This window comes from Lissotriton helveticus, chromosome 3_1, assembly GCF_964261635.1.
Source record: "Lissotriton helveticus chromosome 3_1, aLisHel1.1, whole genome shotgun sequence".
Lineage (NCBI taxonomy): Eukaryota > Metazoa > Chordata > Amphibia > Caudata > Salamandridae > Lissotriton > Lissotriton helveticus.
This window is the reverse complement of record NC_136061.1, coordinates 599203448-599228371: the sequence shown is the minus strand read 5'-3', so window position 1 is coordinate 599228371 and position 24924 is coordinate 599203448. Positions and strand designations below refer to the sequence as shown.

The 24924-nt window shown below is 44.1% G+C and overlaps 1 protein-coding gene across 3 annotated transcripts in view; it reads right to left on the bottom strand.

Moving 5' to 3' along the window:
• Nucleotides 1-24924, bottom strand: part of LOC144824675 (uncharacterized) — a 1660589-nt gene that overhangs the window by 289332 nt on the left and 1346333 nt on the right. Inside the window, exon 13 of one of the 3 annotated variants that reach the window (XM_078683710.1) lies at nt 7211-7295. The exons of the other annotated variants lie outside the window; for them this stretch is intronic. Coding sequence (XP_078539836.1) covers nt 7211-7295 — 85 coding nt within the window. The remainder of the gene's footprint in view (nt 1-7210; nt 7296-24924) is intronic. 3 annotated transcript variants of the gene reach the window in all.

Genomic DNA, 24924 nt, shown 5'->3' with positions numbered 1-24924 from the left:
TCCAGATCCTTCTCTCTCGCACGTTTGCTTACAATGGTGCGTAGCTCATGCTTGGGGATCGGTTGCTCTATCTTCCACTGATCTGGCACGAATGACAATTTAACACAACGCTTCCCTAGTATGCGTCTAACATGGGAGGCCCTGTTCAGTAAGCTTTTCTCTTTCTCTGTTTTACAGAGGTGTGATATTTCAGGCTTTCCCGTTCCCATTCAATTTCTGCCAAAAAATCAGCTGTAGCTTGCAGCCCCTGGTAACTCCAGGCTATATGTTAGCATTCTGCCCTTGTGGCGGAGATCATGTTTGAGGTTGGAAGTGCAAGAAGCCGTTTCACACATTTATCCTTCTCAAGATTATAATCCAATTTACCAAACTAAAGTTAACACTTCCACCCCGTATTGGAATTGGGGGCAACCCATTGCATTAAAGGCTGACAATATAGGGCGTAGGGACGGCCTCCATACTTCCGACTGAACTGTTCAGGTCCCCATACTGAGTATAATAAAGTTGATTTTAATGATTCTTTGTGGTCTTTCCAGTTTAACTTAGTATCAAACCACATACCAAGGTATTTATGTTTGTCAACCACATCCAATTTATGGCTGTGTAGTTTATGCCTTGTGCATACAATGCCTTCGCCAGGTTCCTCAAGTTTTATAGGGCCATATAATCAAGAAAGGGCGATACATTATCAGCACTTTTATCGGCAGGAAACTGCCGCTAAAGCGGCGATAATGGGCTTGATAATATGGCCTTGTGAATTCCCATAGCAGCCCAGGTTAACATCAGAACCTGGGCTTCAATGGGAATGGACAAGGGCATATTATCAAGCCCATTATCGCCGCTTTAGCGGCAGTTTCCTGCTGATAAAAGCGATGATAATGTATCGCTCTTTCTTGTTAATATTGCCCTCAGGTTCATGTGTGAGTAGCGCATCCAGCCCAGGATTTATCTCTTCACAAAATGGAAATTGTATCCCATTTAATACCATTATATAACTGAGTTTATACGTTCTTTGGAAAAGTTAAGAGTACTGCTTTACTGTCCTGCCCATACATGATATTGATGTAAAAAAAAAAGAGGTATCGGCAGGTTTTTAAAGCATGTGATCACCCTCTTTTGAACAAGAGTGGGAGATATTTTAAGCGTGCAACCTTCGCCCTTTAGTAAGTTGCAGACCATTTTTTATAAGAAAAATGTTCCAGTGAAACCTTTCTTTGAGAGAGACTAGTGTCATCTTAGGAACTTTTGGGTCAACATATTTTGGGGCTCCTGTTCGTAACAAATGTAATTTTATGAACCCATTTTCTGTTAATTCAAGACCGCGTGACGCTAAATAATATTGAATTATAAATTAAACTTTAAGAATTGGTGTCACACAAAAACAGCTGAAATATGTCCTACACAGGGCTCCAAAAATCTGTAACATGGCAGTGGGTAGAGAGAAAGTGTGAGAGGTAGAGGTAGGCAGAGAGGTTAAGTCAAAGAAATAGAGGTGCGCTAGTGAGAGAGGAATATCACTTTCCCAGGGGGCACTTGGAAAGTGGGAGGCCCTGGGCAATTGTTTTCTGTCTGTGCTTAAAAACGTGTCCGAGGGGGCCTCCCATGGAAGGCGGATGCTAAGATCTGGTGCTACAGCTGAGGAAGCCCAGCACTCCCAGGCATCGGTGGTTGTGAGGCAGCAGAACCACAGCTCCAGTGGTGGCAGGTGTGGAGACTGCTTAGGGTCCTGATGTAGGTGCAGGGAGGCGCCTGGGGAGCAGTAATCCAGACCGATCGTGATTGCTCGGCATCCCAAAACAAGATGGCAGCCACCGCAGCTGGCCGCTCCGGTGTGGACTGCCTATAATTAAAAGACCAGAGGGGCGGGCTGGTGGTAACAGGGGCCCAGGATTTGAAGAGTGCACCCTGAGAGTGAGAGACAGAACGATCCTGCAGAACAGGTGGCCACTGCCTGCACAGACAGAGGCACCCAGTAGAGGCCAGGTGTAGAGGAAGGGGCTGACTCGGTGTGAGGGTCCAGAGGCATTCCTGGCCTGCCCGGACTCCCCACTCTGGGCCAGAGAGGAGCGTGAGGTCTCAACGACCGCTTGTGGGAGGTGGCGGGGTGAGGGCCAGCGTGAGTACCGAGACTGGGCCTGCAGTAAGAGCAGCTGCTGCCTGAAGACTTTCATAGGGCCTGGGGGGACCAACGAATGGAGGCCCCAGAAAATTCCTGCCACCACTAAGAAGCAAAACTCTAATCCGGAACAAGCATGCAAAGCCCCCGCAGGCCAGCAAACTGGACAAGTATGGCAGAAGACCACCCATCTCCAAGCACGATCCGAAGATGCTGAGGGCCACTGCAGGCTCAATAACATCTGCCTGGTATGGGTGCCCGAATTTGCGGAAGTGCAGAGGAGGAACCCTCTGTGGAGGGTTTGGTGTGCCACATGATGAAACCGAAACCAGAAGATCTATCCACACAGTTTGCAGTGTAGTGGGCACACGGAGTCCCCGGGGCCCACCAAAGCCAGGTGCCAGGCCAAGACTGCTCCTACACCGGAATCCTGAACTACCGAGACCGCAATGCAATTTTTAAGGTGGCCCGCCAGAAGAACATGGTGCATGTTGACTATTATGCAACTATGATCTGGCCGGACTACATCTAGGAGGTCCAAACAAGGCGTAGATCCTTTGATAAAGTGCGAGGGGAGCTCCGGAGGCGCAACCTACAATATATGATTATCTTCCCAGCATCCTTGAAAGTACTGGCGGACGGCCGTTCCTAGTTCTTCAATGCCCCGGAGGATGTCTGGGAGTGGCTTGAGAGAATAAGCGGTGGGAGAGAGACTTGGGTACACTTTACAACAGGGACTGTTTTGAGGCTTGAAGGCACCCAAGGGATGTAGCGATACGAGTGGGCGTTCATCTGGTGCAGTTGAAAATTCTGCACAGGGCCTACTACACCAGAACCAGACCACACCACACACATGGGGAGCATGGATACAGATAGGTGCCTGAGGGAGTGCCATCAGGCACTTGGGTACATAAGTTATGGGGCTGTATGTGGCTTTGGCCCTTTTGGTGTTAGATATGGGTGCAGCCATCAGAGATCACAGGAGAGACAAAGTCACTGGGCCCTTCATTGGCAATGCTGGGAATCTGGGGAGACCAGACGCTACCAAGATATACATTGTGGGCAGGAGGAACATTGTACAGATGTGGGGCAGTGGAAATGCTCCCACTATTGAACACTGGGCAGTGAACCTGGACTGGTGCATGCAGGCCAAGAATTCAGTTTACAAGGCCTGCGGTTGACTGTGGGAATTTGAAAAAGTATGGGATCCATGGCAGGACCACAGAGACCTGGACTAATCTCCTCCTCTCACAGGGGGCAACGGAATGGGGGAGGGGTGTCAAAGAGTTTGAGGGAACAAAATATATCCCCAAACCCACTGTTTGTCAATTTTCTGTTGGAAACAGATGTTGAAATGTTATTTCCATAAAGACAATATATAAGTAAATGATGTGTTGCAGAATCTGCATGTCTAAATTGTAATATGTTTGTATCGTAAAGGAAACATGTAAGTACATGTTTCCTTTCTGTAAAACGAAACCACACTCGAAAAAACCTGATGAAAAGAATCAATGACAGATTAATAAATGCTTCACGTTATAGTCTATTCATTATTTGTAATTGTATGGTTATCAATTTTCAAAGAAGGGATATATACAGGTGTTATTTAAAGATTAGAAATTCTATAGAGCATGGAGGGTCACAGAGTGAGGAGTGGAAGGGAGCACGCCACGATATAAAGTAGGTGCTTAATTACCCAATATTATGTGTAAGAGTTACACACAATTGAAGTCAGACAATCCATGGTGTAGGGGGTATATTTTATATTAGATATTAATTGTCATTTTCCTGTCTTAGCCACTTAGCACCTGTAGCCTGTCTCTGGGTCACATGACTGGGTGTAGCTGACAGTTGGGCTTTGTGTATACCAACTAGACAGCCTCATACAATAGAGCGATTAGGTGTGCCTGGATGGGCCATTACTGGCATGGTGAGAGGGAGCTGGCACAGCCTTACGTATTAATAAATTGCCGGTGTCCTGCCTTCACACAAAGGGCTGCATGCCCCTCATCATTAGTCTGAAGCCAGGATAGAAAAGGCAGGATCCCTTGGGACGTCAAAGGGATACCTCTAGAACCTTCTCCCACTTCAAGGGCAGAACTGGGTAAAAATATTGGAACTCAGACACCAACTCTTCATTACACTTCTGGACCTGTGGGTACTCTGACAAGAAGAAGGATTGCTGTGCTGCTGAAAGGACTGCCACTCTGCTGGACTACTGCTCTGAAGGCACCTCTGTCCTACTGACCTGCTGACCTCTGGCCTGGGTGAAAAGGACTGCACCTGCAACTGTTTAACCCAGGACCCCAAAGTGACTCCAAGTTGACTGACCTCCTGAGTAGAGCCTCAGGGACAGTAGGCTCCAACAACTTTGAAACCAGCACCTGCACTCTGCCATCTGTGAGTCCTACCCTGCCAAGTGGTGCTCCCCCAGGCCTCGAACCTTGGAAGTGGGCCTGAAAGTGCTCTACCAGCCCAATGGAACCAACACATCTTCTCTGCAGTGAGGTGCAGAACTGATATATTGTCTCTGCTGCAAGGATTCTCCCTACACAAAGAACTCTGCATCAACCTTGCAGCCTGCATAAGAACCGACTCTTGTGTGAAGCTTTCCTGACTCATTACAAAACTCTTGCCAAAGGCAGCCTCAACGATGACGCAAATTCTCGCTTTGTAGCCTCACAGATCCTCGGAACCGACAGATCACCTGGACTGTGTGACACATACCCGGACTTCACATTGCAAGCCCTCGTCAACGGGATCCTAAACAATGACGCAGAACCTCACAACGCAGCTCCTCGGAAACAACGCATCTCCTCTGCTGCACGACACATTCTCGGGGTGGGACCTCACTACGCTTCGCAACCAGATTCTAAGGTACTCAGTTCAGAAGCCCTAACTGGGTCCCTGTTGCTAGCCCATGCTCCATCGCGGTGGGTCCCAATCAGGCATGACCAGATATTCACAGTTGGTTTTTTTGTGCTTCTTGGCGCTATTATCACTTGAATCTTTAAACCTACGTAACTCAGGTTCTACTGATTGGATTTTTGTTGTTTGGGTCTTGTTTTATTTATTAAATATTATGCAATTTTTCTAAACTGGCGTGGGATCCTTTTGTGTGGTGTTTTCACTGTGTTACTGTTGGAAGTGTTGCAAAAATATTTTACACATTGCCACTGAGTTATGTCTGACTGCTCTGTGCTAAGTTAACCAAGGGTTGAGCACAGGTTGATTTAGGGTTTGCTTGTGACTCCACCCTAAAAAGGAATGTGCTTTCTGCTTGAGTAGGGCTTACCCCTCCACCTCCCAACCAGCAACACAGTTTCTTAGCAGCTTCCGATCATCCCTTTGTGGTGTTTAGCCAAATATTAGATAAAGTTCTAAAATTGCCTTTTTTTCAGCATACAGAGCGCATTCCTGAGGAAAAATAGCATTTTGCGTGGTGCCACTCCTGTTGAGGTTGTGGGCTTTTAGGGTCAGTGGTAGTATTTTGGACAGAGAGGGCTTCCGCCTGCCAGACTACGAAATGAAACTGAAAAGAAACAACGAGCCAACACATATCACTGCTGAAATATACGAAGTGGCGGCCTTTCAGTGAATGCTAGACCCTTCCAGGACCCTTGCGCGCAGGTGAATCATTGATATCAACTCTCAAGGTTCCGAATGTGTGGTGAATAATTCCAAAATATAACTGTCTTACCCCCTTTCCTAATTTTCACTCGTTTTATCACTTACTTTGAGTATTGACTTATCTTACAGTGCATATGGCTTGAGAGAGGGTGCGCATTTTGCATTTGTGGCTGGACCATTATTCCATACATGAGCTACGCCTATTGCCGCCCAGGTTAGTCTACAGGAAGAGAATAATAAATGCGGGAACAGAGTTTCGAAATGAGAAGCAACGTTTCTTTAGTACTAGTCACAACTCTGAGCAATATAAAGACAACCAAGGTAACGCGTCACGCTACCACACAAACACCCCTTAACGTAGACTCCAGGGATGCAGCAGGAATGCCATGGGCCCTAAAACAAGCAAAGGAAACGCTCCCTACCCGTTGGTGGTAGTAAATTACGGCAATATTCAAGATGCAGGGGGCCCTGAAGACACAGCACAAGCTGACTCATTAATTGCCACGAACAAGCTAGTTTCTGTTGACTTGAAAAGATCCCACCAGGAGCCAGTGTAGAAAGTCCATCTTTACAAAGTTGGCAACACTAGAACGTCCTTTACACTGGCTTTAGGAACTGGTGTTCGCATGCATACAGTGCAAAATATTGTTTTTGACTGCCTTAATAATGAATGTGAAAATACTTTTTGTTTTGTTTCGAACCCTCCATAAAGGTCTACGGGAATCGTTACAAAAACAATGCAGGTTGGACATTCGAGTGGAGATCGTGAATTTTGTATAATTTATGTAGCATGTGTTCTCCACAATGGCATTGTGCAAAGAAAAGTTCTGCAAAATGTAAAGCGGAAAAGAAAAGTTGTACATGCAATTTACCAGCATGCAATTATGTTCTAAAATAAGCAAGTGGTGCGAATCACACTGCGCAGGCCCAATCTGGCTGGGTTGAGTTTTGCTACCTTGAAAATATTCTCACTTTGCAGAGAAAAACCTTCTCATGGGAGATGTGCAACTGGGAAACTCTGCCGGTGAGAAAGTGCAAAAATCATGACCTTTGCAAAATTTGCCTCACAAAAGAATATAATGTTGCCCATCACAAGATTAGTGTCTATTAGCTTCATTGCAATAGGCTGCGTGCAAAACATACCCAACGTGTAAGCCATAAACCTGAGTAAAATCATACAAACAGAACTAAGGAGGCAAGCTCCTATTTGCACAATAGGTTAATCACTGATGCTATACAATACAGTGCGGTGAGAGGAAAAGGGCAGGGCCTGCTAGTTCTCCCTTGCCTCCAAACCACCCTCACATAAAGCTCAACTGCACCCAACTTGGTTTCCGAATACACTAGCCTTTCATTGCTACAGCCTCCCTGCTGTTAACAGAAATGAAGGCAGGCCTACATATGAGGCAACCTGCCCACGATTACTTTTTCATATTAAACATGTTGAAAGATGGCGATGCTCACCGTCTTCTGGGGGCCGATAACCTTTGAAAGACATCAAGATTCCTGGGCTTTCGTTTCTCCAGCAGCTGTGGCTCCGGCACGGTAGCTGGAAACAGAGAAGCATTTAGGGCCAGATGTAGGTAGGCTTTTACCGGGTGGTAACGGCCGAATTCGGCCGTTACCACCCGGTAAAAGCAATTTGACATGTAGGTCCCTGTAATTTACAGACTCGGTAAATTTACCGGTAGGTAAATTTACCGAGTATGTAAAATACCGAGTCGGTATCATTACTGATTCCGGACAATTGGTATGTAGGTGGGACTCTTCTGAGTCCCACAAGCAGTACAACATCGGTATTTTACCATCAAATACTACTTGATGGTAAAATACCGTTTCTGGTGTGCATGCACATGTGTGCATGCACACCTATGCCATATGACAGGCAGACCTGCCCTTAGGGCAGGTATGCCTGCCACATGGCACCCGAGCCTCTTTTGGGGGTGCCAGAGGGTGTCAAAGTGACACCCCCTGCACCCTTGTGACAGTCGGTATTTTCCGATGTGGTAAATACCGACCGGTATATGCCCAATCAATCCTATGGGCTTCAAAGCCCATAGGAATGCATGGGCATTGACTGGTCGGTATTTACCACATCGGAAATTACCGACTGTTTCCGATTCGGTAATTGCACATCTGCAATTACCTACATCTCGGTATTTTTATTTTCCGACCTCTTAAATACCGAGTCGGTATGACTCGGTATTTAAGAGGTCGGTAAATAAAAATTACCTACATCTGGCCCTAAATGTCTTGAGCTATGATACTTTTTAATTGGTTAAGACACATGCTACTTGCATACCTTCATGCGTAACAAATATATACCACATCTAAAAGAGCATCTTTTTAACTCGGTCCCTGCTACTAAAGGGCGAGGCAATGGTACTTTGGAGACAGCGGTCTCCTGATCAGGTCAAGGACGGCTGGACCCACGCCTGCATTCCTGTAAGTCCACATGAGTGAAATCAAATGAAGCTCAACCAGAAAATGTGTCCGGGATCACACCGTGGCGGTCTAACGTTGGACTGCTCTGTTCTAAGAAGCTTTTGGTTTTACCTCAAGGACCCCAACCAGTCTGGTGTAGTAGCTTATCCATGGCATACCTACATGGCTTCAGTTGCTATCCCACACAACCACTCCATCCTGATAAGGATTTCTGCACAAATACATACTGTGTGACATATGTACGTACTATGCCGCTACACAAATGCATGCACCTTGATCAAAGACCATAGAAGCAGATCTACTAATTGGTCACCTCTACACAATAACTGAAAATATTACTCCACATCTGTGGACCCATTGCCATCTAGGACGCCAAATTGCCCCCGACAACAAAGCAAATGCAATGGAGTAACAGTATTTTCACATTTAATCAAAGATCACACATTAACATCTTCATTAAATGCAGCCTTCTGGCATCAGTTTACTCACATTTATCCAGTAATTCCTGTTTATAAACGTGAAGAACCGTTGGTGAAACCTGGATTAGGAAATTTTGCTGAATTGTTGAATTTTACATAAACTTGTGTTACCTGGCAGACAAAATCATGCTGTCAGGCGGCCAGTGGCGTAACAAAACTTGAGGGGGCCCCCTGCAAAGCGCAAGGAGGGGCCACCTTCCGGACTTAACCGGGAGCTCTCAGGCCATATTACTGCCCTTAAGGGCCCCCCTCGAACTTGGGCCCCTCCTCACTGCAGGGGCTGTGGGGACCTTTATTATGCACCTGCAGGCAGCCCAGACCATCGCACAATACCGAGGCAATGCTCTTGAACCTACATCCTTTAAAAGAGAACGGCTGATGGCATACTACTTCTCAGGAAGCTCAACCAGAATTTGGAATTCACTATCTTCAAATATGCGCACAACTACCTCGCTGACGACTTTCAAAACGGACCTGAAAGCCCCTCTCTTCCAACTGTATTTCATCTAAAACACTGTAATCAACTCCTGGCACTGACCTCTATACTACCCCAACCTTTATAAGACTGCATATTACCGCCACCTTTTTATAGACATACATACCTTTTGTACACTCTACAGACTACTTCAACCTTCTTACAGCTTTTGCACATTCTGTTTTATGTAATCTACTCTCAACTTTGTAAATACTTATAGCTTTATTCAGTGCGTGCTCATCCACAGAGGCGGAGAAGCGTCACCCCAATAAGTGCAAAAGGAAAATTAAAATGATTTTACCACAACGTTAATAGCATTACGTTATTATCATTTTATTTTTAATATGAGCCAGGTTAGGGTGGGGTGGGGCTGCGCTGTTGACGATCAAGGGGAGGAGTGGTTGGTGCACTTAAGTACACATGACAGTTTGGCCGGCCATCATGGGTCGGCCAAACAGACAAGCGCACTTAGTATTTCTCCACCCGGCTGTATCGCGCAGTAGGGTGGAGAACATGCACAGGCCTACTCCCTGTCTGAGCACTGAACCAGGCAACTCAGACCAATTTCGACACTGCTATCATGCTGATAACAGCAGCGCCGTGATTGGCTCAGAGGAGTCTGGGAGCCTCTGTGTTGCCGAGAGCCAAGAACAGAGGGAGGTCAGAGGAGAGGCGTCAGCTGTACTCAGGTAAGTGAGCTTTTATTTTTTCATTTTCTTTGTTTGTTTTAATTCCCACCCCGTGCCCACCACTACTTTTCCCTAGCGGCTGCAACTTACTATATTCCTCTAATCAATTTTTTTTAGGATTCAAGTCTTTGGTGCGTGATGATTTTATTTAGTAAATCCTAGTGTAGAAATCAAAAATCCACTTCTCAGGGGTTCCACTGATACTTAGTCCTTTTAAACTCACAGAGAAGAACTTGACACAGAAGCTGGAATATAAAAGTACATTTTTATTAACCTCAAATGAGTGAGACTACGTCACACAGAAGCCTTAGCAACTGAATGAGGCAGTCTGCCAGAATGGTCTTAATTCACGTCTTATATACTCTTTATCCTGCCCCAGGCATGTAAGGGAGTTGTACCAATTACATTCCTAAACAAATGGAAAATCTGGAGAGTCAGCAGGTAAGTAGCCTTTGGGGTTTTAGCAGGATATGGGCAAAACATTATAATTACATAGTTCACAAAGGTTAATCTGATTTAGATGGCACTGCAGGGCATGGCATGATTACATGTACAGTATCCCAACCCAAAAGTTAATCATTAAGAATGTCCCAAATTCAACCTACAAAAGCCGGACAAACCTATAATTGAAAGCATAACCCATGTAATGAAGAAACATAAAAAGAAACAGTAACAGATGATGAACAAGATTAGGCATGTGCATGGAAACTAAAAGTTAACGATGTCCTGAACATTGATTGGCAATCTCAGACAAAGATCGATCAGGGAAATTGGCTTTGCGAGGTCAGTTTCTTACAGTTCATTTCAGAGTCAAAAAGAAACCTTAGTTAATGTATACATGAACTAAGAAGGCCAGGCCACTTTATTCGCCAGGCTACCTTCACAGGCCTACGTGAGGGCAACAAAAAATGGTGGCACAGAACAAAATGGAGTCAGACTCAAGAATTACAGAACCTCAGACCCTCCTTTTGCCATTACGTAGGCAATAACCTAAACTCATGTTAATCTGAATCTAGGTCCATATCAATCTTCATTAGGTCATCTAAGTGTTGCTGTAGCATCATCCTATTATTCTCTACTTCTCTCGGGACAGGTCTCCGAACACACATAGTAGCACAAAGACTCACTTCTGGTGGACCATTTTTGGATGCTAGAGGCGGAGCCACTTCCTCTCCCATGGCAATCAGTTAAATGAGAACTTAATTAACATTTACTTTATACAATTGCACTGGAATCACTTGTGCAACTGTGCCCAAAGTCCGTTCAAAGCCTCTCTGGCAGGCTTCTATCGTCCATCAAATCTGCTTCCATTGTCTTCTTCCACATTGGGCCTCTCGATTCAGGCCTCTTCATGAAAATAGTACTGTTTAGTTGGAGTGCCCTCCTGGCAAACACTCACAGCTCACTCGAAAGTCTCAATGTCTCAAGGCAGTGCACCAATATCTCTCCTCTGCGGCAGGCACTACAGATAGTGTGCTCTTCATTGATCATGGGCACAGATCATCTAGTGCAGACCCAAGTACTATTAATTTGAAAAGAGCAACAGACTTTCACGCTCAGCAGCACTTTCAGGCTCCAACACTCATTATTCAGTGTCAGAGGACGCTCAAGCTGCTCTTTCATGGACACCATAATGTAGTGCCGTAGATCCTCCGTTGCACTGCCCTTCTGTTGGAGCAAAGAAGAAGAGGTGGTAGCCAAAAACTCAGGCCAAGGGGCTCAAGGGACCACACACTGTCAGAGGTTACCAGCACATGACAGGTAGAAGACTCAAGTCTCAATTCTTTCGCTCTTTTGCACTGAAACTCTGGTTCTGTGGCAAAACCAGCTCCTCCTTCTTTTCTGATGTTCAACGCCTTCTGATGAAGCAAGCACAATACTTTGAAGATACCACTGATGGCACGCTGGCGATCGCTGTCCAGCCTTGCTACTTTCTGGGTGCTGGGACTGTAGGGCCAAGAGGTCTGCCATTCAACTGCAGCTGTCACTGATGGGAATTAGGCTTATCAGCGTTCTGCAGGTCATGACTCGGTCCCGCAGAACCTAGTGACGTAGGAAATGTGACACAGTTGTTAGTTTCCTTCAATTCAGTACAAAAACAGTTCAGTGTTTTAACAAGGGGACTGCAAGCAAGTGGCCTGCAATCTTCAAAGGAATGGCCATACGACATGGGACTATTGTGATCTAAAATACACTGTCAATCTCATAGAATACAAAGACAAAGGCAGTAGGCAAAACAGTGCCTCTAGTCTCTTCAATTGGGTTTCCATGTGAGAGCATGTCCTCTACCATCTAAGGGTAGATAGCTACATGGGAATTCTATCTGAATGGATGTCCTCGCACATAGTGGCATCATCTAATGGGGTAAACACATTTTATTTCTCTAAATGATTACATATAGGTGTTCCTAAATTCCTTATCTAGAACACCTCAAAAGAGAAATCACATAATACAGATTATCAGGGACATGTAGATACCTCCCTTTAATAATTGTGCATCAGGTGGACTATGCAATACAAAAGCTAATGATCACAAATGTGGAAACAAAAGACAAGAACTAGAGAGTCCTAGTATTTCCATGATTAGAACACATCTGATCCACCAAAAATTAAAGCAGCAGAAAAAAGAAACTAAAAACCAAATTAGAATAGGCATTGAATCTGTCATATTAAAAAAAAAATGTTAGGTGTCTCCTATTGAGGTGGAAAACTTGTCTTACTATAGTATTGAGTCAGTTAACCAGTCTATCACTACCCTGACAGTCAGACTGGAAAACATCGAAGTAGGCCTAAAGAAAATTCTTGAAAACCAGTCTGGTCATACAAAAGGGAATTATACATAATATGGGGGACCCTGGTACATCACTGCAGTCTGGAAGTATGAACCTGAACAATACACCAATAATAATAATAAATGGGCTGACTAGTGAAAGGAATATGGAAAAAGGGAAATGGGACTAGGACATAGCTAAAATCCCCAATAACTAGACACAATGCGACATTGATCAAGGGGAGAAGCGGCAAAATAAAAATCTATAGGAAGACCAAGAAATTACTCGGGTGATAGTCAAGTTTGTGACATAATACCAAGAGTATGGGTGATGCACAAAAGTCAAAATAGTACACAAATTTTAACTCTACCGCTGGCCCCTACACCATATACGGTAATCTCAGCTAATGTTCCAGTTCCTTTTTCATGGAGAAAATAAAGCTTGGTTCCCTTTGAGGAACAAAGCCATACACTATTTAGGAAGCAGAACATGATTAACTGATGCAATATAGAAATTAGGTCACCTTGTACAAGAGTCACAAATCTATAATTTCATCCTTAGGTCCAATCAAGGAAACAAAAATCTAGGGATGCCTGTTCCTTAAGGGAAGGGGGCAGTAACGTGACTAACTGCAGGTGACACACTTTGATCCTGTATATCTCTTTTATTTTACTTCAATACTATTATGGCCAAATTTGACATACACTGATGAAGTGTTGTCTGTCTTGTTCACAGCATGAAAATATCATATCTATGAAATTTAGTGTCAGAGCAAATTCACCGAACTGTTGTGCAGCGATATACATCGTCATGTAGAACCCTTCACAACAAAGGTGAACTTGTAATAGTATCAAAAGCAGCAACATAAAACAAAAACATGCATAAAATAAAAAACGCACATATCAAGTCATCAGATATACGTGCTGTATACCAAGCACAAAAAGCATAGACAAATTACAATAGCACATGTAAATGAGCGGTGACACACGCACTTCATGCACTGTGAACCTGCAGCCCAAAACCCAATATTCGGGCCTGCTTAATTTGTCAGGCTTAAAATCAAAATTACACCAAAATTACACTTTCTTTTACTTTCCCTCCTTTTGACAGCAGATCACCAGTTATTGGAGATCGGCTGTCAAATACAACTTACTGTGTCACTTCTGACACACAGGACCAGCAGGAACTATTCCTAAAGGATAAAATGCAAAAACATGAGAAACGCACAAACATTTCTTTTCAAAGAAGTCATAATAAAAACACATCTGTTTTCAACATACTGCTGACACTGCATATAATACACAAAATCTCAACTGTAACCAACCATCTTTTGTAAACATGCTAAACCACCTTAATTTTAACTTTCCAAAAGTAAAACTCATTCACAGACACTCTGCGTGTCCCCTGCGCCACCCCCATTGAGGCCCTACCTTTTTTTTTCTTCTTCTTGGAAGGCCGGTCAGGAATGCACTTCTCGGAGACAAAGCCCTAATTTAATAGGATGCAGATGTCGACGTGAAAGCCTCACACAGTCCTTCAAGAGCAAAGAATAACACCTCAGCTGGACATCTGTTTCCACTTACTCCTAACCCCCCACCGTACAGACATTAAGGTCAAAATCTGCCTTGCGAGCTCCACGCTCCTCAACCCCCCTCTCTCTTCCTCACTCTAAAGTTGACAAAGACAAAAAACCTTCCTAACTCTTTCCAACCTGCAATAATCAACCCTATTTAAAAACACATGTTATATATATTACTCCTTTTAGGGGCCACAATTTATTTATTCTTAGATTTTTAAAACATTTACTGTGAAGAATTTGCAGAGCACAACAACACAACATACCAGCTTTATAACAAATGCTTGTTACCACCCCATGCAATGGTACTCATTTCATCAACTTTAAATGGATGAACGTCTCAGTAGGTCCAGCTAGAGTTAGAACCTTCAACCCTGATATCAAACTCAAACCTCTGCACCGGGCACATTGGCTCACTGAGTCATTAAAAGCAACCCCAAATAAGAACAACCTGGAAACTTGTATTATACCTAAATGTATGCATTTACTGACGCTTAAGGCACCTTAAAAGCTACTCTAAAGGACAAGAATACTGTTTAAATAGTCTATTTTACCCAATTTAGACTTTGGTATTTGGGGCACTTAAACATTAATATTCTATGATTGTGTTATATATTAATCATCCTCAGAATGTTCGTTACACATTGCAGAGATTGGATATTGGACATCTCTCATGTAAATCCTTAGAAAAATGAGTTTTTTACGCCTGCGCCAAGTGAAATTCCATATGCAAATGTTCTCATTTTTGCTGTTCAACACACCTTAAATAAAATTTTAATGCTAGGAGGTCATAGTATGAGTAGTAAGCTTCATGAATATTAAAAAACGATATAGAAGCACTTATTATTGAAAAAAAAAAAAAAATCATAATTAATAATAATTCCTTCTTATTCAATAAAACCAATCATTTTTGATAATTCCACATGAAAAGCAAGCTGCATCCCTTGCCTATCATTTTTAGACGCATTCATTCAAAAGCCTAAGCACAGAAGCCTAACTTAAAACATGGCAAATGTTTGCGCCACTTTTTTAAAAGGACAATTATTTTAACATTAAAACCGAGAATATGCTTACGCACTTGAAATGTCTTCCTATGATACAAAATAATGAACCTTATTTTTGTAACCTTTTTCAAAACCGCATTCTGAAATGCAAAGGTTCACCCGTGTTTAACTGGGAAAGTCCTTACTGAGTAAACATTCCTGTCTATTCGTAATTGCTTCATGTTGCTTACTTAGCGGCAGCAACAGTGTTGAAAACGTGGGCACGGTGGCAGTCTTATTTAAAACAGCCACAAAACACACAATTTCCCTTTTGAGGCCTTTCATTCCTAGTGAATGTGAATTCGAACGTATTTTTTTTTTTAAGCAATGAACAGTTTTGTACATGTGCGCAATTGCGACTCTATAAATGAAATAACAACATATAGCTATTGTAGCATATAATATGGTTCATTTCTGAATTTTATTTCATTCCTAATTAATATTAATTAACTAACATTTTGCATAACAGACTAAAGACAACAAGAAATACCACAAACACATATTGAGCACATTATCAGACATATACAGAAAGGGGTGAAAACACAATACAGCGCACTTAACAACAACATTTAATAAATAGTGCCATCGCTATTCACGTACAGAAGTTGCACTAATGGGAAAATCACATAAACATTTAAACACACTTTTAACCCACAGATCAACACTCAGAACGGAAACAAAGGACAGCCCACAGACTGTACTTAAACCAAACCATTTGTAAATACTAGTTGTAAGCCATATTTACAAGAAACGCTTCTCAATAGTGTTCCGAAAAACTGCAAAAACAGTCCAACAGACTGCTGTATGTCCAAGAAGCCAAAATACACTCAATTCACTAGCTTTGGCTGGCAGAACACCAAAAATCACCCTGCATATCTCCATTCATAAAATTGCACAGAACAAAGGATCCTTGTTTGTATTATGTCCATATTTTAATTCCCTGGGGATACAAAATCACCAAGGAAGAAATGTGTTTTTATACCTAAACCTATTTAGGTATTTCCTCTAAGGGAGCCGGCTAATTTAATTCACATCTCACTGTGGTACCTTCCAAATAAAGCAACACATTCTTTGATGTGAGCTTGAAACAGGCATGCCAAAAATATTGCAGAATATACAAAATTATACCCCAAGTAGTGCTTAAAGTACTCTTCGTACGTGCACCATTCAAATTTTATACAAAGTAGAGAAAAGTCTCCTCATTACCTGCCTACACAAATTGCAATTCGCATATACAAACCTATACAAATACAAGGTTGGCCAACACAAATTCCAAAATTCCAAAGCTATACCAAACAAATGGTTGTCCAAATTCTAACTGCCAAGTTCTAAATGACCTAACAATCTTTTTTTTAAATACTCATGCCAAAAAGGTTCTCAGTCAGGAGTGACATCATGTGGAGGATCAAAATCAGGAAGATCAGAAATATACTGGGCTGCAGAGACAAAGAATCCCCAGAACCTCCGTGCACAGAGTACCTCCTTAGTAGAGTCCTGTCCTGTCCTCCTCAGTAGATTTCTGTCTTATGACAAGATCACTCCCTCAGATAGCCACTTCTCTGATGAGGTCCCACGTGGGCGCCATTTGTAGAAATCAAAAATCCACTTCTCAGGGGTTCCACTGATACTTAGTTCTTTTAAACTCACAAAGAAGAACTTGACACAGAAGCTGGAATATAAAAGTATATTTTTATTAACCTCAAATAAGTGAGACTTACGTCACACAGAAGCCTTAGCAACTGAATGAGGCAGTCTGCCAGAATGGTCTTACTTCACGTCTTATATACTCTTTATCCTGCCCCAGGCATGTAAGGGAGTTGTACCAATTATATTCCTAAACAAATGGAAAATCTGGAGAGTCAGCAGGTGAGTAGCCTTTGGTGTTTTAGCAGGATATGGGCAAAACATTATAATTACATAGTTCACAAAGGTTAATCTGATTTAGATGGCACTGCAGGGCATGGCATGATTACATGTACAGTATCCCAACCCAAAAGTTAATCATTAAGAATGTCCCAAATTCAACCTCCAAAAGCCGGACAAACCTATAATTGAAAGCATAATCCATGCAATGAAGAAACATAAAAAGAAACAGTAACAGATGATGAACAAGATAAGGCATGTGCAAGGAAACTAAAAGTTAACGATGTCCTGAACATTGATTGGCAATCTCAGACAAAGATCGATCAGGGAAATTGGCTTTGCGAGGTCAGTTTCTTACAGTTCATTTCAGAGTCAAAAAGAAACCTTAGTTAATGTATACATGAACTAAGAAGGCCAGGCCACTTTATTCGCCAGGCTACCTTCACAGGCCTACGTGAGGGCAACACAAAATGGTGGCACAGAACAAAATGGAGTCAGACTCGAGAATTACAGAACCTCACTAGTCTACTTGACCCTTTCAGTGATTTTTTTCCAAATAAGTTACCATGCATTAGATGGCCATGGGGCCAGTAGGCGAGGTTACGAGAGCAGGATTCAATCCGAGCAAATCACCTGGGGCGCATTGGTAAACAACTCCCTGATTGCGTGAGTGTGGTTTTGTTTTTCAGAATAGTGTCTCTCACTCACGGCAAACGCACTGGATGGAGAGGGTTTGTATGGGAAACATATGCATGTGAGATAGTCAATGAATTGTTCAGTGATGCTTCGCCATTAGTGTGCGCCGTGTCCGGGCCAGCCATATTAATGGTACGCATTTCACTCCATCAAACCTCTGTGGGCTTGGTGGTAAAAGTGACCTGAGGGATAGCTTTTCTCTGGGACACCTAAAATTTTAAGTATTGTGTTACCACAGGGAAAGCTCTGGAGGCGGCCTGAACCGGTATGTCCTTTAACTCCTGAGGCATTTCTCTGTTAATCCAAGGCCTGCGGTTCTATGTAACCTGTGATGTAGTTCTGATGTGTGCGATCTGAGACTGAAGTTTTATGACGCCACATTTCCTAATTTATTTGATCAGCGGGGCAGAGGTGCAGGGTTGCATGACGTACCTTAAAAGTCGGACTCTCAATGACCCATCCCCCTTTGAAAAACCCCATGTACATGAGCAGCAAAAGACACCCACTTTCACACAACCATTTTGTTTAGATAGTAACACTATGTCAATAGTGCAGTGTATCTTAAAACTTAAATATGTAATGTTAAATACAAAGTGAAAGTCGGCCTGGAAGACAAGTAAGAAGATAAACAAGCATTTGCAATGCAATAGGTCTCACATTTACACGAGTTTGAGATATTGACCTTGCAAATGACAATGCCTTTTATTTTTGTTTTCGTTTTTAAAACATAAATAAAAGGCATGTAATTTACAATACTAATAGATTAAACTTGCGTAAATGCGAGACCTATTGCATTGCAAATGCTTGTTCCTGTTGTTTTAACTACTCAATATACCCCCACACCCTTCTCCACCATTGGCTCTCTGCGAGGGCGTCAGTTTCAATGGTGCATCAGATGCAGTTGCACCGGGTCCCCTGAGAAAGGCTAAAATATGGCAATGTTTTATAACATCTGGTCAAGCTGGCACAGAAGGCTTAACATTCTCCCTCCACATGCACAGAGTGTGTTATGCCGCCACAAATACCGGTGCCAGCCTGGAGCACTGGTCCTCTTGTAATCTGATTGGTTCTTAAACATGCCATCTGGGAGGGCCTGTGAGGTGTCACGGTTACGCAGAGACGTGAGGTTGTGCCATTGGCATCCAAATATTGACTTGTAGAAAAAGTGGGCTGGCGGCCTATTCTCCTTAGAAGATTGTTCAAGGTCTCCCGCCTCTGGGCTCGTGAACTGCATGTCGCTGCTGTAGAAGCACTCCATACAGCGAGGGGTGAAGGGGGCTCCGGAAGAAGTGATATTCAGACTGCGGGTAAACAGTAGGTGTGCAGCAAGCAGCACGAATGGTAATGGTAATGGACTGAAGGTAGAGCTACATTTGGACACGGCTACAATCATCATCAGCTTTAAATACCAGAATCCCCAAACCTCAGCCCAGCGCCCCAAATCCCGTTTGTCATTTTCAGAAAACGCACTATTTTCGCTCCAGTTACTAGGCTGTAACTTTCTGAAAATACAACAACTTGTCCTACAATCGGAGCTTGACATCATCAAGTAATTAGTCATTTTCAACTCACATCCCCACATTCAGGAATACACATCCAGCTCCATGTCTTGTATGTCAAACGTCATCAGATGTCAGAGAATCATTGTAGTACTTCTGTGTCTAGTACACATGCTTGCTTTGTGAAAGGGGGCATGCTTTATCGAGATTTAGGTTGCAAGACACTGGGTCCTGGCCTGCCCAGAGTTGGGAGGCTGAGCAGAGTGCACCAGCACAGGTAATGTTTTATCTGCAGATTATGGTGATGACAAGCAATACCATACCGTGGGTTTGTTCATCCTTGCCTGATCTATCCTTCATCTGAAGAGGTGTACCTCCAAAACGGACAGTTCAATAAAAGCAGCTTTGTTTAAGTTCAATCCATCAGAAACTGACTACCAGCTTCTCCTAGATGATCCTGCCCAACCATTCAATGCTAGTTAGACGATTGTGTATAGGTTGGTGGAATCTACACATGCCTTTGGTTTTTTTGAGTCTACAGGTGTTATGTTTCCTCCATTTTTACAAAACAAAACCTCAAACAGCCAATACAAGCTTATGCTTTTGAGAAAATGCAAACTCATCTTCCCGTACAGCCAACACAAGCTTATGCTTTTCAGAAAATGCAAACTCATCTTCCTGTCTAAAGTGTGCTTTCAGTTGTTCGGGCTCTTCTTATGCGTATCCACAGACCCTGAAACTCAGCAAATTAGTGCAAGAGCCGGACATTGCAGCTCATAGACACAGCGCAACAATCATTGCTCATCTTTTCCACGCAGCGTTGTCAGAAGTTTAGGCGCCAACTCTTAGGGTCTCAGATTCAGATCATACCTTGCAGACAACACAGGTTCTTTAGAACTGCTCATAGCACTCCTGGTGTACATGTGTATGGAAACCTAATGCGATAAAGATACTGCTCCAGATGTAATGAGAGCTCTGGTATACTACATTTAGATTTTACTCTTCCCCTATCACCACAACCATGACCTTGAGACACTTATAGTCACTGTAACCCCAAATCAGAAACCCGTTCCTCGCCCCGTCTCTTCCACCAGCGCTGTCCCACCTCTCTTCCCCCACGGTCCGGCCCCGCACTCACTCACCCTTGCCTCCGCCGATTCCCAGGTGCGCAGCCAGCGGTCTCCGGTGAAGCTCTGGGTGTTTGTGGCGCTCTTCACACCGCAGCTCCCAGCCCACGGCCGTGGCTCCTGAAATCCCCCGCACACCTCCCAGCTCCAGCAATGAGACACACTTGCTGAACAGGAATCCAGCGAGCGCTAACGAAACTGAAACTTACGGCGCATGGCAGAGTCAGATTCCGACGCGCGCGACCCAATCCCAAGGCGCGCGTCGGAATCCGGCTCTGCCATAGACAATGCTGCGCACGTGGCCAGCTCTTGTCTCCCCTCGTTGTCCGCTGAGCCGACAGCTATAGTTCTCTCAGCGAGAGCGCGCTTTCGCGCGCTTTTCACAGCAAAACCAAAAAACTGATGTGGTCAGTGGCTGGTAAAATTTCCTCTCAGGGTATCAGAATGCTTATTTCCCTGGCTGCACCTCTGAGTGGACAAAGGGACAAAGTGTTTTAGGTGCAAGATGCACTGTGGGATTGTTTGAAGAAGGGCAAACAGGAACTGTTGGAAAATTGGGTAAGGTTACTCCTGGGAACATTTGTTGGATTGGTTAAGGGGAGCCAAGAGTCATCCCTGTCCAGTGGCTAGTGCACTCCAAAAATGCAGCATCTCAAGTAACCGGTCCTAGGTTGCTTGCATTCCCTGTTCAGGGAGGACCTGGGTTGGCAGTTCGAGCTGGACTGGTCCTGCTGGAGCAGAGTCAGGACTGATTGTAAACAGCTGGGTCCCAACAGAGGTGGCCTAGTGGGTAAAAAACAATGGATTGAAATGCAGCCCTGAGCGATTTCCAGTGGTTGAGATTAATTCAAGCACCCCATCCATCACTAGTTTGTTAGCGCTGCTGAAAATGACAGACAAGAGTAGCAGCAGTTGAGGAGCAAAAAAACGATGGGTATGGATGCAACCCCGTACGATTCTCAATGCTTAGTCGAATTGCAAGCATTCCTCCCATCACCTTTTGTTTGTTTTTTGTCATTTTCAGCAGGACAGCCACAAGACCACAAAGGCTCATATCCACTAATAACCCTGTCTTTTTGTGACTCAGTACACAGTGGTCTTGTTTGAAGGAAGAGCATTCTTTATTGAATGGACTATTTCTTACTGATTTTGTGTCTATCCAGATCAACTTGAGCTTGCTTCTTGGAAGATTCTGTATTGAAGTGCTGAGTTTAACATGCCCAGGAAGCTCGACACTCTCCAAGTCTGGAGATGCAGATTCCAATTTGATGTCTTGTACTTTATTTTAAAAGAGCGACAACTCCCTTCACAGAGAAGGTGCATATGGAAAAATGCAAGCTTGTCTCTAAGAATGCTCAGCTATCACTATGCGAGGTCAGTTCACTAAACGATCGTGTTATTTGGAAGGTCTCAGAGACTCATGATTTGCTTGCTGTTCTTCCTGTGGCCAGGCCCTGCAATCAGGCTCTACCCCAAAGCCCCTCAGACGCACATGGCTGACTATGCAATGTAACAATATAAGGGTTTTCATTTCAAGTAAGACACACCTCCTGACTTTGTCTGAACGTTAGAACACCAAAATATAAAAAGTGCACCTATTTGCATTCTCAAGGGGTCAGCATAACAACATATGTAAAAGAGACCCATTGTCTTTGTCAAAAAGACACTAATAATTATAATCAAACATATATTTCATAAATCCACACATCGTTTTTTTTGGGAGGTGAGATTTATATTACACGAACTCGACCAGAAGATATCAGAGTGCTTTACTTGAGTACCAGTTGCGTTACAGACGAACACATTTAATTTGTAAGGTATGGGGAGATTAATTGATTTGCCCAGAATTACAGGATACTGAGTGTCCCTGCCGAGTGACAAACCCTGTTTCCCAGCTTCAAGATCGACCAGTCTAGCCATTGAGTCACATCCTCTCTCCTCATTCTAATGTTCAATTGAAAAGATTGTCATAAAATATTTACAATAAAAAGACATCAACATGCCTTCAATTTACAAAAAAACATTTTTCAGGTCTCAAAATGCAACTGTGGAAGCCACCACAAGGGGTCCCTGCAGTTCAGCTGAACCACACACAGCTCCATCTTAGAGTGCTTTAAAAAATATAACAAGCTCTCCTGGGGTCATGGATTCAATGACCTAGTAGACTTACTGCATTTTTCTTAAATGCTACTGTCGGGCTGCTGTACTTTCTACAACAGTACATCATTACACCACAACATTGACAAAAGAATGGTTGGTGTCACCCTTGCCTATTCTAAAGTGCAACCAGGATGAATAAATATACTTTTAAAAATCCCTACAGCAATATGGGAGGATATTTGCCCAGCAGTGAATAATACAAAAGTGGCTCCTGCTGCTCATTTATTATTCTCTTTTTTTTTTGCCTTTTTGTAATGTTGTGAGTGCCCTGGCGCCCAGCCATGGCACCCACTCTTTTTTAGGTTTCGACCTGGCGAGAGCACGCAGTGCTCCGCCCAGGCCGGAATCTTTTGAGTTACAGTATGGATGTTCGTCACGCCTCTTTTTCCCATTGGCTAGCTCCAAAAATGGACACTAGCCATTGGCAAACAGAGGCGTCTGTCATCCTGCGAGGCGACTCGTGGGCGTTTCTGGAGAATTTTTCTCATCCGGCCCCTTTTGTCACGTCAGTGCGGCGGTGGGCGGGGTTTATTTTTTCCGACGTCGAGGTTTCATTTGGTCATTCCACCGCCGGAGGAAGTCAAGGTGAGTGCCTTTCTTGCCGTTCCCTCCCGCTGTCCGTGTGCCTGCCCGCCCCCCTCCCGCTGTCCGTGTGCCTCCCGCTGTCCCCACAAAAATGAGGCCACATTGTCTCCTCTTCCCTGATACTTATTCCAAATGGAGGCAGCACTAAACGCGATTCAGCACTAATCCGGCGGTAGGCGCGGGTAAACGCGTGTATACCCGAAATCCACAGTAAAAATTTAGACCCGCTTAGATTAATTGCCTTTCGTCAGAGGGTCATAACAGCAGGGTTTTTGCTCAACCCTACTAGGGATGGGAAGCAGAAGGAGGGTTCGAAGCTGCAGTAGGACCACGGCTAAAATAAACTGTATGTGAATTCTCCTCACACAAAACACTTTCATTTACGTTAACACCCATCCGGTTTGGGCAGGATAAGGAGCCCCCCACCACCACCCTCTGGATGGCAGTGGATAGGACCAAGCGAGGCGGACGCCATATATACCCGAAAGGCAGGGTGAGGCCGCCGGAAGAAATGATGAGCGGCGAGAGAAAGGGGGTTCGGGCGATAGACTGATGGCAAATGATTCACCCAGCCTGCGATTAGGGGGGGTCGGCGATGACGGGATTCGAGCCCCTCAGGCTATTTATGTTACAAATACGGGACCAATTTCACTTTTAAGAAACGTGACTAAACACCAGGCGAGTTTATGCGGATAGGCACGGCCGAAAGGCGTTACTCAGAGTAACCTCCCCTGCCCAACAAGTCATGCATTTAGACATATGCAGCATTTACTTGCAGCGCTCAGAATTTTAAGGTTTCCAGTTTAAACGTTTTCTTGCTCCGTGGTGTTATTAAGCCTTCTGGAAGTCCCATGGAACTGAAACGTAGCATATTATGCCTATGGACTGCGAACTGAAGCCACTGTACCTCCCTGAGAAAAGGGGGGGTGGCTAACAGAATAGGGGACTAGGTCAGAAGAGGCAATAGGTCACACTTCTGAGGCTGCGGTAAAGTGTACTTTGCTTAGGGTCAGTTCCAGGTGGACTAAATCCCTCAAGTCTAGGCTGCCGGTAAGAGAGGTGTTGTGACCTGCCAAGAGTGCTATCTCTCGAATAGAGAGGGTTTCCTTTTACGTCAAACATATTCCCGTGCCTGGGAATGCCTTACACTCCCCGTGCAAACAACAAAAGGGGAGACCTTTTCTTAATTTAACTTTCTTGCGTTTTTTTTTTACACAATGCTAGTCCTAAATGAGTTCTGTTGGTAAATCTATAAAGTGCACTATAATAGTATAACGTTAGACGTTTTGTGGTGATTTCATGTTAAGGTCTTCAGTTCTCAGTATGGCAGCTTAGGTACGACAAGGGCAAGACTGGGCGCCCTCTGGGGTAGCGTCACTTAGTCTGTCTTCCGTGTGTACGGGCCTTAGTCTGTGCTCTGAGTTGGAAGTAGCAAGACCAGCCCGAGGGGTGGGCCCATGTGTGGGGGGGGGGCTCCTGTACGGCATCTGATGTAGTGGTGGGCGCGGGATGGAACTCTGACAGCAGCGAGGGCCAGCGGCAACTCTGATCCCAGCCACTGGAGAAGCAGGCATCACACAGTAGGCAGCTGTGTGGCTCTGGTGCCCCCAGTCGGCTGCAGAGGGACCACCCAGCAAACGTAAGAGCCTTCTCACTGTAAGGCAGGTAGGCTGTCTTTTCTGTTCTTCCCTGCACCTCTTCCAATCCATGCTCAGCTTTCATTTTCTTTTCAGAGTTTCGCTTTTCTGTTGCCTGTTTTGTCTGCGAGATC